Source organism: Metarhizium album (assembly GCF_000804445.1).
Source record: "Metarhizium album ARSEF 1941 chromosome Unknown scaffold_6, whole genome shotgun sequence".
Lineage (NCBI taxonomy): Eukaryota > Fungi > Ascomycota > Sordariomycetes > Hypocreales > Clavicipitaceae > Metarhizium > Metarhizium album.
In genome coordinates this window covers 216,387-231,864 of record NW_024467580.1, presented here as the reverse complement: position 1 = coordinate 231,864, position 15,478 = coordinate 216,387, and the positions used below count along the sequence as shown (strand labels likewise).

The following is a 15,478-nucleotide window of genomic DNA, read 5'->3' as shown; positions in this document are numbered from 1 at the left end:
CGTACTCTGCATCCTGTGAGGCGTCGTCATCAACGACATAAATTGTCGACGTCGTCTCGCGTCATCACGTTACAACATGAACACCAGTGTCCCCGGTTTTGGTGACGTATCGACGCTCGTCGAGTCGCTTATTTTCTCCTGCCACCAAATCACGATGACTTGTATTAAGGGTATTGAGGAGATGTAAGCAAGACAGCGCACGACGCACGACGATACCTCCCTTTGCGAAGCGCAGCAAAGGACAGCCTGACGATAAAATTGGATTGTACTGTGGAAGAGAATGCATAGTACTAGGCTGTGATGGGGAGCGAAGTCATGTGAGATGATAATGCGAAGCTATTTACTCTGTAGTGAAATTTAAAGTGGTGAAGAAGCTGCAGCGGGTCTAGACTTGATTCGTAAAGCAATGACCCACTCACTGCTCAAGTACTTGGGAGCTACGCGTGCCAACCTCCAATGTGCGACTCAAACCTCAAACGCAACTCCCCCAACAGTTTCCCACACAACAAAGCAAACAACAGACGTTCGAATAAAGAGGCCTCGTCGCCTAGACTAGAAACGATTCTCAGTCCTTGAATCCAGACGTAGCGTGAGTCAGGCTCTCGCAAAATGCCAAAGGAAAAGGGCTACAACCCCGTCCAAGCCCAGCGGAAAGCTGAAAAAGCCAAGGCCATCAAAAAGGGTATGCCTCGCGATTACTTTTGGATCAACACTCCAGATCCTGTTCTAACCTGCTTCCTCAGGCAAAGCAGAAGCTCAGGACAGACGTAACGAACGACTGGCGCGCAAGAACCCGGACCGAATACAGAAGCAGATCGATGATTTAAAGGCCATTGCTGCCGGCGGCGGCAAGCTATCACGGCATGAGGAGCAGTTGTTAGAAGGACTCGAGAAGGAATTCAGGGGTGTGAGGAAGGCGCGAGAGATACTGGGCGACAGAGCACCTTCATTCAACCGTGGCGGCCGACGAGAAGGGAGTTCGGGCGTCTTGGGGAAGAGACGGCGGAATTCTGCAGGCTCAAGTACCGACGAGGATGTGCCGGAAGAGGTGCGCAGGATTCCGATGCCTAGAGACACACCGCCCCCGATTTCCAAGGAAGTTCTGGACCAGTGGTACGCGCGGCGGCGGGCACGACGAAACCCAAATGCCGATGCGATGCGTGAAGATATGGCAAAGAAAGAAGAGTCTCAGAGGACGGAGGCGCCTTCTGTCCAACACCAAACCGTTTACGAAGCCAAACCTGTTATGCGAGATCTTAGGCAAGAGGCCGTTTCTGCTTTCGTGCCAGCCGCTGTGCAGCGGAAGCTGAACAAGGGTCGAGGTCGGGGTGGGTTAATGGAGCCTGAAGAGGCGGATCAGTTGGAGAAAGAGGGCTATTTAAACCCGACAAAAGAAGCGGCTGGTTCGGCAGAAGATGTTCAGCGGCAACATTTGACTGCGACTGTCGAGGACATCGAAGACGAGGAGGAGTAACTGGGACCGTGGCAAGACATTCTTGAGCGCGCTCTGCTTTAGAGTCAACGCGGCCGGTACTACTGTAGACGACTTGACATTCGGTAACTACCAGATAGGCCTGGGGTTGTGGCACATGACAGCTTACAGTTTGTGCCCTTGTCACCCTCACTTGGCCATACTGGACAATATTTCAGTGGTTAGTGCAACGTCATGGACTTTGGCATGGAATCGCCCCGTTCCGAAGAAATCCGGACACTCATACACGTCGAAATACCTTGCGGACGTCAGCACTGTTTGCATCTTATGGATGGCAAACGGCGACTATAAACATTTTTTCTCAAACCATCAATTGACCCGAGCTTGTTCAGATGATTCGGCTGTCGAGTTGATCAGACGGGGCGTATCCCGTGTACACCATCTTGCGACTTTTGTAGGCTCAGAAATCCCCCTTGATGACTCGGCGACTTGGACTCCTGATGACGCCCGATCCGCAGTGGAACGTCAAATTGCCTGCCTGTCGTCTCGGTTTCTTACTCCGGTGCGCATCACCACTTTATCACGTCATCCTACGGAGGAAATACTATGTGAGTTCAATTCCCATAGGGCAACTACCAGTTGGATGAGAAAGGCCGTATAACTAGATACCCGACGTCTACAGGATACTACACTACTGCATGCTGTGATGGGGGCTTTGGTTTTTAGTTGCCAGCTATCAAATATCACATGTCGATGAGCATGTCGGCATCGAAGTGTAGCAATGCGTCACGGCGGGTGCAGAACGACGTCCAGACTGGGGGTGGCATATCCCATCTGGGCCCGGACCATGATCTTATAATGCGACACAAGACGGGAGAGGCAGTGTGGTCCATGACTGAAGCCAATTACGAGGCTGGCCGTGTCAATGCAGCTTCGACGGAGTTGCTCCTCCGCAGCGCAGACTCCACCAGGCGTACAGGGTTAGATGCTTGAAGGCGAGGCCTAGCTTGGATTGAGGAGAGCCGTCGTCGAGAAGGCAAATCAATCATGTCGAATGATGTCTAATTTCCGACGTCTTCATTCATAGTTCCAGCCGTCACACCAAAAAACGGGTGTGGTATGCCACCTTATATCCTATGCGACACCAGCTCGTCTCGACTTTGCAGATCAGCAAGACTCTGGTTGGGATGCACAACTCGAGGGATGAGAAATCAGCAATGACGATTCATGGTGTACATTCGACGTCTCAACTGTGCCTGTACACGAGACACGGCAGTCCGTCAACTTGTCTTTACCGTACTACGTACAAGGAAAATGACGGTGCCAACCCAAACAAACAATCAGCTGAAGCTTTTGTTAGGCCAAGATACAGTGCGGCGTTCGGCTTCCGCCTTCACTTCCAGTCGGTGCGTATCGGACGAGAGCTGGGAGCCAAGGGGCCAAAGAGCCAAGTCAAGGATGCCCCCCCCCCCCCCCAGTCCGACGGAAGTTCGGAAAGGAGGCCGTGGCCGCGGATGACGATGACCCAATCGAGCACGTTTAAATGGAGCCAAGCGCGGACACCTGATTTGACTCTTTCGCTCCGCGCCGACGACCGGCCGGACCCAGAAAACCACAATGGACGGTGCCGCCACGAGCCCTCGCGCCGGTTTGCTAATAAAAACTGGAAGAAGTTTTTCTGCCTCTGCCTGGCCCGTTTTAATCCCATGGCGCCCGCCTGTTGCACCGTTTCGGACGCCGACAATACACACAATATCCCTCCGTACGGCCACTGCTATCTCGCGCGTGCTCGCAAGACACATGTAGTTTTGACAAGAAAAAACGGCCTTTTCCGAGCAGTGAGTCCGCCGTCTACGTAACCGTCGGGGGACGCAGCTATGGACGTTTCCCAGGTAAACTCGCGAGCTCTCCATGACGATGGAGAGACGTACGTCGCGGGGACTGGCGACCAGGACGCCATCACCGACAGGAACAAGGCTGAGGATCGGGGCAACAACCACAACCTGGAGCGGAAGAACACGCACGTCTCCAACACATCCTACGAAGAGACCTTTCCCGAAGGCGGCATGCGGGCATGGCTCGTGGTCCTGGGCGCATGGTTCGCCCTGATGTCGGCCATGGGTTTGATGAATACCATTGCCGTTTTCCAGGCTTACACGCTTAGCCACCAGTTGCAAGGCCACAGCGAGGGCACTGTCGGTTGGATCTTTTCCCTCTATACGTTTCTTGCCTTTTTCTGCGGCGTCTACATTGGCCCAGTGTTTGACAAGCATGGCCCGCGATGGTTGGTTATCGCTGGCTGCATCACAACTGTGACCGGAGTTGTATGCATGAGTTTCTGCAAAGGCAAGTTGGAGCAGCGTGAGGCGGTGCTTGGAAGTCGGAGGTGCTTGAAAACAATCCCAGCACATCTGGAAGCTGGATGTTGTCCCTTGACGACTAGAATCACCGACTAACAGGTGCAACAGAGCTCTGGCAATTCATTCTGTCTTTCGGAGTCCTCTGCGGAGTGGGAACATCGTTGTTGTTTACGCCATGCATCGCCGCCGTCGGGCATTGGTTTCGGAAACGAAGGGGCCTCGTTACGGGCATGGCATCGACGGCTGGGGGCATCGGCGGCATCATTTTCCCCCTCATGCTCACGTCGCTCTTTGACCAGGTTGGCTACGGTTGGGCCACACGCGTCCTGGCCCTCGTTTGTCTCGTCGGGGGCCTTGTCGGGATCTTGCTCGTCCGGTCTCGTCTCCCGCCTGCGCCCGACGCCACGGCGCACCCAGACTTTCGCATCTTCAAGCAGGTCCCCTACAGCCTCACCGCCGTGGGCATCTTCTTGATCGAATTCTCCCTCTTCATCCCCCTCGCGTACATCTCGACATATGCGCAACACCAGGGCTTCAGCGAACAGTTCGCCTACCACTTGTTGCCCATCATGAACGCCGGGTCCGTCGTCGGGCGAGGTCTGCCAGGATACTACGCAGACGTTGTGGGACCATTCAATGTATGTCTGTTCTCCGTCATCCTCTCACTGGTAGCATGCCTGTGTGTGTGGTTGCCCCTGGGACATACCACAGCCGGCATCATCGTCTTTTCGATCCTCTTTGGTTTCGGCAGCGGGACAAGCATTTCCATGGCTCCGGTGTGCATCGGAAGGATGTGCAAGACTCAGCAGTACGGCCGATACTATGCGACCACGTATACCGTCGTGTCGTTTGCGTGCCTGATTGGCATCCCCATCGGCGGTGGTATCGTAGGTGCCAGCGGCGGTGATTACCAGAACCTGATCATCTTCACTGCGGCCATCTACGTCGGCTCGGCGGCGTGTCTGATGGCCGCCAAGGTGACTCACCTGGGTGCGAAGAACTGGCTGTCTGCCTACTAAGAGGCGGAGGCGGACGGACGAGCTGACGGCAGAGAGAGAGGAGTTCTGGAGGTCCCCAAGCATCCAGTTTGGACTTGACGCACCCGACCTCTGGGCACTCGGGTGCGGCTCACTCGATTTCGACTCTTTTGACGTGCGTCTTCAAAAGTATAGCATTTCTTTCGTGTTGGGCATTCAGCAGCAGCAGCATTCACGGCGTTTGGTGTGGCAAGAGTTTTAAACATGTATATTTATATATAAAAAACAGCATCTCGTCATTCACGGCAGCGCAATGCAGGTAGGCTGGGGCCCGGAGAGAGAAAATACCCAACAGTAGGTGATTATTGCAACTGACTGCATTCAAGTAAATATATGAACATTCTGATCGCCCCCCGTGCCAGGAAATCAAGACGTCCTCTGTGAACCGGCTGAAATGAAAAGCGGCACGTGTCGGTGTCGGTGTCGGTGTCGGTGTCGTCGGTTCTCGAGGGCTCAAGGCGTGTCTCACCGCGGCACTTACCGTAGTGTAGCACGTGTTTTATGTACAATACGTTGTCATGTCTTTTACGTATGGCCACGCCGGATTCTGGTTCTCCAACTGACGATAGGCATTGGCGGCTCCTACGGTTTGTTCAAATTGTGCAGTGTACAAGTCTATTTTTACTTCTTCTTCTTCTTCTTCTGCTCCAGGAGCGGGAGGGGAAGGGCGGACGGAAACGTGCTCTCTTTCCTACTATGTGTTTTTTCCCGCGACACCGCTGCTGCCCAAGGGAGCGGGCAGCGCGACGAACTGCTTGTTTCCAATGTGCGCGTCGTGCAGCTTGGCCACGGCGGGGATGATGAGCTTTTCGATCTCCGTGTCGGGGTCGTCCCTGGGCAGCTCGTCGGCGCGGAGGGGCCTGCCCTCGGCGTCGCCCCATCCGCCGCCGCCGCCGCTGCTGCTGCTCGGCGGCGGCACGCGCAGCCAGGCGTCGTCGCGGCCGGGGCTGACAAAGACCACCTCCCACTTGCGCGTGGACAGCAGGTTGCCGATGACGAGGTGGTGCTGGTAGCGGACGAGCGAGCAGCGGGCCTTGCGGACGAGTATGGCCGGGTCCGTCTCGAGCTTGTACGAGACGATCATGCCCTCGGGGGCCCAGCCGTCGACGAGGTTCTTGAGGAACTTGGGGACGGGGTCGAGGTCGATGACGAGGCGCTTGGAGCGGGGGACGCGCGGCGAGGCGTCGAAGTTGTCAAACTCCTCGTCCTCTTCGCCTGCCGGCGGCGGCGGCGGCGGCGGGTCGTCGCTGCCGCGGTCGGGGACGGCGTCGGTGGACTGGATCTTGTGCTCGGCCATGCGGTCCGGCGGCACGAAGAAGTCGGACACGGCGGCGGCCAGGTACAGCAGGCCCCGGGCGCCGAGGGGCCGCATGAGCCTCGAGACGGCCCTCAGCTCGTGGAGGTAGTCGCCGATGGTGACAAAGGGGATCATGAGCAGCATGTTGGCGTCCTTGGCGCGGCGGTACCTGGCCAGGACGTCGCGCACCTTGGCTGCGTCGTGGCCCGCGCGCCACTCGACCTGGCCGGTCGGGGCCTCGCTCAGGAAGTCGAGGAAGCAGTCCTTGGAGTGGGAGAAGTGGCGCGAGTAGGGGAGCAGGCTGAACTGTCGGTGGAGGAAGACGACTGCGTAGCCGGCCTCGAGGAAGTATTCGGCCGAGGTGGCGCCGCGGGTGCCGGCGGAGAAGTTGTCGATGAAGCGGACGGTTTGCTTCTCGAGGGGCACGGTCGTGCCGCCCGAGGTGACGAGCACGACGCGGCGGTTGGCGAGGGCGTGCGTGTTTATGAAGGACGATGCGAGGTTGACGTGTTCGTCGAGGGAGCGCGGCGGCGGGTTGGTGGAGAAGTAGACGTCTTCATCGGAGGAGGACGATGCCATTGTTTGGGGGGGAGACGGGGGCACGATGGCGTTTGATGAGGGGGTGAAGGGGATGAGGGGATGAGGGGACGAGGAGGATGAGGGGGATAGGCAAGACTCAAAGAGGGATGATGGTCAGGCAGACGAGCTCTGAGAACGACGGCGCGGGGAGACGAGAGCGCGAACGGAAATCGAGATGGTCTTGTCCGCGCGAGTTTGGTTTTTCGTCGAGATGTCTCGGACGAGTGTGAATGCATTCTACTTTGTGTATTTTAGTTTTCTTTATTTATTCTTCTGCTGTGCTCACAACTACGAAGCAGCTCACATCCCGGGATGGCGGGGTTTGGCTGGTGATGGACGAAGGATGGTGTATGTCGCATCTCGCATCTGGAGGTGCAAATGTCTGCCGTGCCTTTGACATGCCGGGTCGACATGCGAGTACGGATGGGATACATCAGCGCGTGTGAATATTTATTCTGCATCTTCCGTACATGACATGCCTCTGGACAAACAATGCATTTGTTCCCATGGCCGTCGATGATGGAGCCGTCCGAGGCCCGTCAATGAGGGACCGACCAGTGACCACACGGATCATCCCATGGGCCGAGCAGCGCTTGACATTCACCTCTTCACTCGCGCAACACAGTTCGACTATCGTATCGAGTTTTTGACTCCGTGGACGGGTCGTCATCCGAGCCTGCAGACTACACCCCTCAACAGTCGCGCATCTACTCATGCCCAGGAGGTGGTTACATTTCCTTCTGCCACCTTTATTCATCCTCAACCCTGCATCTTCGAAACCAGCTCCCCAACCCCAGGCAAGTCCATCTCCCAGGCAGTACCGAGCTTCGTCATCTAAATAGTGCCGTCAGATTAGGAACACATTCCAAAGATGGAAAGTCACGATGACGGACCGTTTACTCCCCCTTGCCATAACCAATGCAGCAGGCACCCTCGCAGCACTGGAACCCCAAATCGCAAGGCGCTTGGCTTCGGAAGAAGCTGTAGCCCTCGATACACTGCTGGCAGTTATGGATCTTGGAGCCCCCGTGTTGAAGCCAATAGCATGACGCCTCGGCAGAAGCAGAAGACAGCGCAACGAGCCCAGCGAGGCCAACAAGAACAGCGTTGAAAAGCATCTTGTTTTGTTTTGCTTCTTCTTTTGGGGGTGAGTGAGTAGGTGAAACTTTGTTTCGAAGTGGAAATGAAAATGTCTGGATAATTCTTTGTCCACGGCAGGAGACTCGAGCATCTCGCGACGACGGAGAAGGGCGCGTTTAAATAATTTTTTTGCCTCGACCGGGCCTCGCATGGCAGAAATAGGTCATGGTGGCTCGTATCTTCCTCACCTCATCGTTATCCCCTCGTTGAAGGCAATAACGGCAATCATGTCCATAAGCAGCAACAACCACAGCCTATCCCGCTTGGGGCAGGCATCTTTGTCTTGTCAAGGAAACTCGGTTGATTTCAAAGCCCGAACGTGGCAGTCGACGAGTCGTCACTTGCACCAACAGAATTGTCGAGACTGGTCGACTTGCCCGGCGACGTGGCCACGACGGACATGACGCAAAATGCATCCGGTGCCCAAGAATCCTGGACTACCTCAGCTTTGGGGAATGAAGAATGCAAAGAGGACATGTGAAAGAGTCTCACGGCCGACAGTCGAGAAGGAGGGCTCTCCAAAATATCCGTCTGGCTTCCCATACACGTTGTGTCACACCAGACCCAACGTCAACTCGCCCTCTGAGCTGTCCGAGGAGAGGGCAGGCGCCCATGGACCGAGCCGAATCGCCAACATCCAACGTGCCTTGCCATTCTCGCCCATGGCCCGGAATCTCGCTTCATGCGGCACGAAGCCAAAATGCCCCCAACTGCAGAACGCATCACCGGGTCTGTAATCAAAACGTCCATCGTATAATCTACTGGGGAACTTGGTCATTCGTGCCGGGTATCCAGGTATTCTCGATACGATGGGCCGATTTAACCGACGCCGTCGCTGTCATCATCAACCTGAACAATTCTTGGCCGCCTTGCACCGTGTCCCTGAAAAACAAACGGAAGATGCAGGAGTCTCCCCCACAGAGTGCAACGTCCGAGTCCGTTCGCCGACGAAGCGAACGCAGTGCTGCAACATGACGGTGTTGATTTCACACGACGGCAAAACACAGCCCGAGAGGCCGACAGCCCGAAACTGGACGTATTCACGCATTCCAGGCCATGCATGCGGTGGGCCTCGTTTCCATGATCCGGCCCCCGTGCTTCGCATGTGAGCCATACTCAAAGTGCATCGATTGCTGTGGGTGTCTCTTCTCGGACCGCGTCCTGCGGGTTTCCGTCGTCAAGTGCGGTTGCACAATATACGACCGACGACACATCTCGCATGTCCAGTTCAGAAGCCATGTGATCAAGTTGCCCAAATATCTCGTTGTGCAGGCCATAATCAGGTCATTTCAACCGTCAGTCCACTTCAGGCAAGGGAAAATGTTTTCAACGTGTGATGTCATGACACGATCTATACAGTCTACTCATCCACAGTTTTTGAAGCGATACACCAACATGCATCCATGATACATGCCGCATCCTATTCTACCGCTTGTCGCTTGTCGGAGACAATCTCCACGCCCGCAGAGGCAGGCTTTGCAGCTGCAGCACCTTTGGCTTGATATACCACAAGAAGGACGCAAGGCCAAACGCAACGCACAGCATGTTCACCATGTAGTACCCGTCTCGGCTCATGTCGCATGTGCCGCCGCCATTTTCGCATCTCTCCTTCTCTGCTTGCACCGCGCATGAAAACGCCTCAGTAATGATGGGTCCCTCCACCTTGGACGTATCAGCATCGAGTGTAGGACGGCAAGTGGCTATCGTAAAGGAGTCGACCAGCTTCAACACAAAGTAACGCGGAAATGTACCGCCCAGATTTGACACACTGTCGTGTGATTTTGTTAGCCCGTTTCACATTGTAAAGAAAAAGAAAAAAAAACATGGGAACTGGTTCGAGGCAGCCGCACTCACGTTGCGAGTAGAGTCATATACGTGCCGCCAATAACTGGATCCGACACCTTGGCGTGGAACGCAGAAACGGCAACAAACATGATGGTGTTGGTGAACGTCGACAGCAGATGCTCCGCAATCACCACAAGCAAGTACCACATGGTGACGCCATTGCTGGGGAAAATGGCCACTGTGATTTGCGCAAACACGGCGGCAGCCAGTCGGGCAAGAAATCCCCAGCACCAGAGTCGCATAGGTGTGTACTTTTGCGACCACATGCCTGCGTAGTATCCCAAACCAATCTCAAAGGGAAAATCGATGAGAACCGTAAGGGCCATGTTGTCTTTGCCGAAACCCTTGTCCAGGAGCTTCAGGTTCGTCACGGCGTCATTGGCCTGGAAACCAATCTTGGCGATGAGATGCACGATGATGATGGTCTGGACGTTCTTCAACTTCAAGATGCCCCACATGATTCGGTAAACGTCCCATACGCCGTCTTCGTTCTGAGACTTTTCCTCTCGCTTCAGGAATCCAAGTCCAACGGTAACAATGATGTAGCTCCAGCCCCAGAAAGTCAGGTATCCGCCCAAGGAAACAAGCCCCTCCTCCGAAGGAACCGACCGGAACCACTTGTTGGCAAAGTCGCTGGCGTTCAGAGCCAAGAACACGGTATACGACATGAAGTGGCCAGCGGTCAGACCGACCGTCTGAGCGGTAGATGCATAAGACACATTTGCCGGCGTAAGGAGCGTCAGAGCCCAGCCATCTACGGCAATGTCTTGGGTCGCACACATGAGGACGAGGAAGAACCACCACGTCATGAAGCCCCAGACGGTAGGACCACCCGGCTTTCCGGTCGTTTCCATCATCTTCTCGACATGCGATCCAAGCCAGAGCATGCTGAAGCCGGAGAGGAACTGAATGGGCACGATCCAAGTCTTCCGCCGGCCAATCTTGGGGCTCCAGACCGCGTCCACGAACGGACTCCAAAACAACTTCAGCGAATAAGGATACGAAGCCAAGCTGAAAATTCCAATCTCCCCATATGACATGTGGTTCTTCAAAAGGAAAGGGACCGATCCCATGGCAAGGCCCATGGGGATGCCCTGGAGAAAGTACAATAATACCAGCAACAGGAAACTCCGCTGGTCCTGTATGGGCAGCTCGAAAAATCCATGACTGCGCGCGGCCGGCGTCTTGGGAACCGGTTCGTCCAGCGAAAAGCTCTCACGAGAAATGTAGTTGTCAGCGATAGCCTCCGGGCTGCCGAGGTTATTGGAGGCCTTGCGTCGCATTTCCACACCGTTGCTCATTTTGCCGTTGGCGTTCCCTTCTTTCAAAGAAAGGGGAGCCCTTCGCTGCGATGGTGGCGACTTTGGTCGTCGCGCTCTGGCACCCATGGGCGGGGTATATGCAATGTATCTGGGCAGCGTGTATTGGTGTGTCTTCTGTCCTGTACGCCCGCCTAGCTCTGCTCCGCAGCAGATTTTCGTCGAAGCCAAGCACGGTGGCTGCTGTCCGTCCGTTGTCCCCAACTAGAGACTACTTGTGTTATACAGCCCAAGAACACGCGCAGCTCAGCGTACCGTCTTTATATCAGTCCAGTCCGGTAGGTTCTTGGTGGTGGGCAAGGCAGCGAGTCAACTTTCCGTCTCGGAGTCAGGTTTGCGTGGGTGACGGCGTCATGGGCCGAGGGCAAAGAAGTCAATAGTATTGGAATGAGGAAATGTTGCAGCAATGATGCGCCGGCTAGTCGGCCGAGATCCAAAAAACCGAAAGAACGTGGGGGGTTGCGTCGGACGCGAACTGGGCGTGCTGGCGCAAAGCAACCGTGGCCTCAAGGGCTTACAAATGGAGACGAGATGCGGCGAAGGGACAGAAAGCAACTTGAATCAAGCGAACGAACGTGTGGAGGCCGCTCTGGCATAGGCTCGAAGAAAAACGCGGGCAAAGGAATCCGAAATGGTGGTCCGTTCAATAGCAGCCCATGACCGACCCGTGGACAAAGGTCAATGGCTCGTCGTGAAGGCAAAGGGCGAAAGAGGAAAAAGGTTGAGACAAGAGAAGACTCCCCTCGCGATCTCGTGCTTGCGGGCCGGACCCAACAGGCAACAGACCCATTTGACCATTTGACACCTGGCACGGCCTCTTCTTCCAAGGGTCGGAGGAATAGAAATTGCGCCGCCGTCAGAAACGGACCAAAGGCTGCCAATCAGCGATTGCCTCTGCATGGGCTAACCGTGTGGGGACTCTCTGCAGGGCAAGGGTTTCCGATGCCTTGCTTATCTTATCGGGACGTGTTGAGGGACGCGTCCAAGCATGAATGAGCAGTTCTCATCTCATCTCACCAACTTCTGGGCTCGCAGGACCGGTGCGACCGCAGACACAGACGGGGTCGTGTAGTTGTGGAAAATGGAAACCGAGCCGACTTCGCCCGAGGCATCTCAGCTGGACAAGGAGATCGCCTCGTTGAGAAAACAAGGTTCGCAAACGTGACGCGCGCACCTCACTGAACGTCGAACAACCGAGACCGCTCACACGTCAGCAGCCGCGTCTCTACGCAAGGCCCTCCAGATTCAGTGCTCGACCATTCTATCCTCGGCATCGACGTCGCGCCTCATCCGCTCCTCGTCCTCGCCCGCCGCGGGACGCCGGCCCGGCCGACCAGACGCCGCATCATCCGGACTCCGCAGCCGCTCGACGCAGCAACAGGCCTACATGCAGCAATGCGTGTACCGGATCTCGGCACCCGTGACCTCCTTCAAGGTGCGCGACCCGGACCCCAACGCCGTCGACGGCGGCCACGTCCTGGGCCTGCGATTCGAGATCATGTCCCGGGGACAGTTCCTGCGGCCCTACTACGTGATGCTGAACCGACCGTACGCGGGCTCGAGGCACCTCCGCGTCCACAGACACACTGTGCCCCCCGCCGTGCCCCTGGCCGGCCTGGCGGCAAGACACCTGCCGCAGCCATCGCGAGCAGGCGCGGGCAACGGCAGCAGAAACAGCAGCAGAAACAGCAGCAGCGCCGCGGACCAAGACCTCGACAGGTTCGCAAGGACGCTGCGGCGCGAGATTGTACGCTACCACAACCGTCTCGGCGTCTCGGCGGACCTCCGACGGCGACTGGGCTTGCGCGAGAGGGGCGCGCAGGCGGCGGCGCCCAACGCGCTCGTGGAGGCGGGCATCGCAGACATTGAGGCCAAGCAAATCAGCCTCGCGTGGGCCAACAACAAGACGGGCAGGCTCGTCATGGACGACGACGGCAACGTGGTCAAGTTTGTCGTCTTTGGCAGCGACGGCCGCGACTGGGAGGCGTCGAGCGCCATCTTCAGCAAGCACGACACCATCGACGACGTGGCCAGGAAGCTGGAGGAGCGTCTGGCAGAGAGCCTCGGATGACGATGGCGCTGGATGGGCACGCCCGGACTGCCCGGCTTGCAGCAGGCTCGCGCGCGACAGGGACGGGGGTGGGGCCATTCAACGCAGAAATCACATGCGAGCGCGCGGTGCCACACACGACACGGGACGAGTAGCAGTCTCGGGCTGATGACCCGTGCGGCAGCCGCGTAAAGTACTACCATGTCGTCGAACAGGCACGGCCATCACCGTCAGCGGGGCACGATTCAGATGGATGCGCAAAGTGTGTAATCGAGCTGTACGTATATACAAAATTAACATTAGAGTTCGTCTACTGGCGCAGATGAAGTTCTGCACACACACACACAAAGAGCAGCGACAGATTTTGCACAAAATCCTAATTTAAATCATGGAATCGTGCCATGTACATGCTCAACCCGTCGTCTGCCGCGCCAGCCACCGCGGGGTGCTGGCTGGCGCTGCACTCAAATACACGCAAGAAGCCGCCTCTGAAACGGCGGCTAGAGAAAGTGGGAATATATGCATCTCGCCACGCCGACCCCATAAGTTTGTCATGATATACTCAAATGTACTGGGCACCCTGGATACACGGTCCACCCCGAGGCCAATGGGCCATCGAACCCCGGCTTAGATGAGGAGAGCGGCAAAGAGACCGACAGCGACGACAGCGCCGAGCTTGTGGCTGTTATGGGCGGCGCCAGCAATGGCAGGAGGCGCGGGCTGGGACCAGTTGCCGGCGGGGGGTGAGGCGGGAGAGACGGTGCCGACGGAGGGCGGGGGGGCGACGGCCGAGGGAGCAGAGGTCTCCTCGGCGGGCGTCGTGGCGGGGACCGGGGCCGGGGCCGGGGCCGGGGCGACGTCGGCCGGGCTGCTGGCGCCAGGGGCAGGAGCGACGTCGGCCGGGCTGCTGGCGCCAGGAGCAGGAGCGACGTCAGCAGGGCTGCTGGCAGCAGGAGCAGGAGCAGGAGCGACGTCGGCAGGGCTGCTGGGGGCAGGCGCGGGGGCGGGGGCCTCGGTGTCGGACCCGGGAGCGGGGGGCTGAGATGGGCTCTCCGTCTCGGCAGGAGCTTCGATGCTGGCAGGGGCGGTTCCCGGGGCGGCGGAGGAGGCGGGGCTGCCGGGAAGAGTGACGGCCGGAACGCCGGCGGGGACGGTGGCCGGGGGAGCGGCCGGGGCGGTGTTCTTGGCGGGGACGGTGGCCAGAGTGGTGGGCTGGACGGGCACGGGGCAGACGGTCGTCGTGGCCGGGACGACGACGGTGGTGACGTGGGAACCGGCAGGGCAGTTGGTCACGGTAGGGGCGCAGCTCGTGACGGTGTGGACCTGGGTCTGGGTGACGGTGCTCGTGGTCCAGGTGTGAGGCGCCTCGGGCTTGCAGCCGCTGCCCTGGCAAGGGTGGACGTAGTGCCACTTGTGGTTGCCGTTGTCGTCGCAGCCGTCCATGGGGACGTGGTGCGGAGGGTGCCAGACGTTGGTGCAGCCGGCCGGGGGGGCGTTCTTGGGGCAGCCATCGGTGTCGATGGCGATGCCGAGGGGAAGCTTGACATCGAGGCCCAGGCAGAGGTCGACCTTGACGAGGCCGGGGACGTTGACGCCGACCTGGATGGGGGAGCGGGCCTCGTGAGCCGAGGCGGCGGCGGCGACGGCGGCGACAGCAATGACAGACTTCATGATGCACAAGGGGTATTAGGAAATCCGAAAAAGAGTGGACGGGTTATCAAACAAAGGCCCGGGAAAACGAAGGTAGAGGGCGAGGGCGGTTGAGCAGGCGTCGACGGTTCTGCGTGGAGAGCTGACGAAGGTGGGCGGCATCGCTTGGGTCCGTCAGGGCGAGTCAACGGTCTTAAATAACTACTCGGTGCATGGACATGGACGGATGGACACGATGATATTGCAGATTGAGGGGGAAATGAGTGCCAGCAGAAACAAGACAAGCGTGCCATCGGGGACGGAGTTGCGGTTGGAGAAGAATGGCACTGACCCAGGCCACCCCCCGGCCTAGACGGTCGGTAGCGGCGCGCGGCGCAGCCAGGACCAGCCAGGACCAGCCAGGACGAGATGATCATGGCTCGAAAGGAAGGCTTGCGAGGGGCCTAGCTCCCCGACTTGGCAGCTAGTTGGCGACCAAAGCGGCAAGCTCAGTCCTCGCTCTGGGAGCAATGCCTGAAGCTTCGTGCGAGGCGGCGGGCCGTGCGCCGTGCGCCGTGTGCCGTGCGTCGTGCGCCGCTGCCTGCTCAGCGAACGACTGCTATCGAATCGAGGAGGATCAACTTGGGCGTACCTGCGCTAGAGCAAGTGCCGATCGACAGGGGGGGCGGGCACATGTACAAATGGGGCTGTATGTAAGTACTCGAGTACGGAGTACCTGACGCAGTACCGAGTAGCAGCAGCAGCATCCAGGTTACTTACTCAAGTACTC

At 57.6% G+C, this 15,478-nt stretch overlaps 6 protein-coding genes across 6 annotated transcripts; 3 read left to right on the top strand and 3 right to left on the bottom strand.

Annotated features, from left to right (window-relative positions):
* Positions 1 to 609: 609 nt before the first annotated feature.
* Positions 610 to 1,474, top strand: MAM_03200 (WW domain binding protein 11; the record flags this gene model as incomplete). Its single annotated transcript, XM_040821999.1, has 2 exons — positions 610 to 682; positions 744 to 1,474. The coding sequence occupies 2 exons, from the start codon at positions 610 to 612 to the stop codon at positions 1,472 to 1,474; spliced, it is 804 nt and encodes a 267-aa protein (XP_040679804.1).
* A 1,835-nt stretch (positions 1,475 to 3,309) lies between these two features.
* On the top strand, positions 3,310 to 4,811 carry MAM_03199 (Major facilitator superfamily domain, general substrate transporter; the record flags this gene model as incomplete). The annotated part of the gene is made up of 2 exons (XM_040821998.1): positions 3,310 to 3,793; positions 3,901 to 4,811. 2 exons carry the CDS (start codon positions 3,310 to 3,312, stop codon positions 4,809 to 4,811), a joined length of 1,395 nt encoding a protein of 464 aa, XP_040679803.1.
* A 712-nt stretch (positions 4,812 to 5,523) lies between these two features.
* MAM_03198 (phosphopantothenate-cysteine ligase) lies at positions 5,524 to 6,705 on the bottom strand (the record flags this gene model as incomplete). The annotated part of the gene is made up of 1 exon (XM_040821997.1): positions 5,524 to 6,705. The coding sequence occupies one exon, from the start codon at positions 6,703 to 6,705 to the stop codon at positions 5,524 to 5,526; it is 1,182 nt and encodes a 393-aa protein (XP_040679802.1).
* Positions 6,706 to 9,270: 2,565 nt separating this feature from the next.
* On the bottom strand, positions 9,271 to 11,078 carry MAM_03197 (Major facilitator superfamily protein; the record flags this gene model as incomplete). The annotated part of the gene is made up of 2 exons (XM_040821996.1): positions 9,271 to 9,613; positions 9,700 to 11,078. The coding sequence occupies 2 exons, from the start codon at positions 11,076 to 11,078 to the stop codon at positions 9,271 to 9,273; spliced, it is 1,722 nt and encodes a 573-aa protein (XP_040679801.1).
* Positions 11,079 to 12,090: 1,012 nt separating this feature from the next.
* On the top strand, positions 12,091 to 13,080 carry MAM_03196 (Centromere protein Cenp-O; the record flags this gene model as incomplete). The annotated part of the gene is made up of 2 exons (XM_040821995.1): positions 12,091 to 12,160; positions 12,227 to 13,080. The coding sequence occupies 2 exons, from the start codon at positions 12,091 to 12,093 to the stop codon at positions 13,078 to 13,080; spliced, it is 924 nt and encodes a 307-aa protein (XP_040679800.1).
* A 606-nt stretch (positions 13,081 to 13,686) lies between these two features.
* MAM_03195 (adhesin protein Mad2) lies at positions 13,687 to 14,730 on the bottom strand (the record flags this gene model as incomplete). The annotated part of the gene is made up of 1 exon (XM_040821994.1): positions 13,687 to 14,730. The coding sequence occupies one exon, from the start codon at positions 14,728 to 14,730 to the stop codon at positions 13,687 to 13,689; it is 1,044 nt and encodes a 347-aa protein (XP_040679799.1).
* Between the last annotated feature and the right edge of the window lie 748 nt (positions 14,731 to 15,478).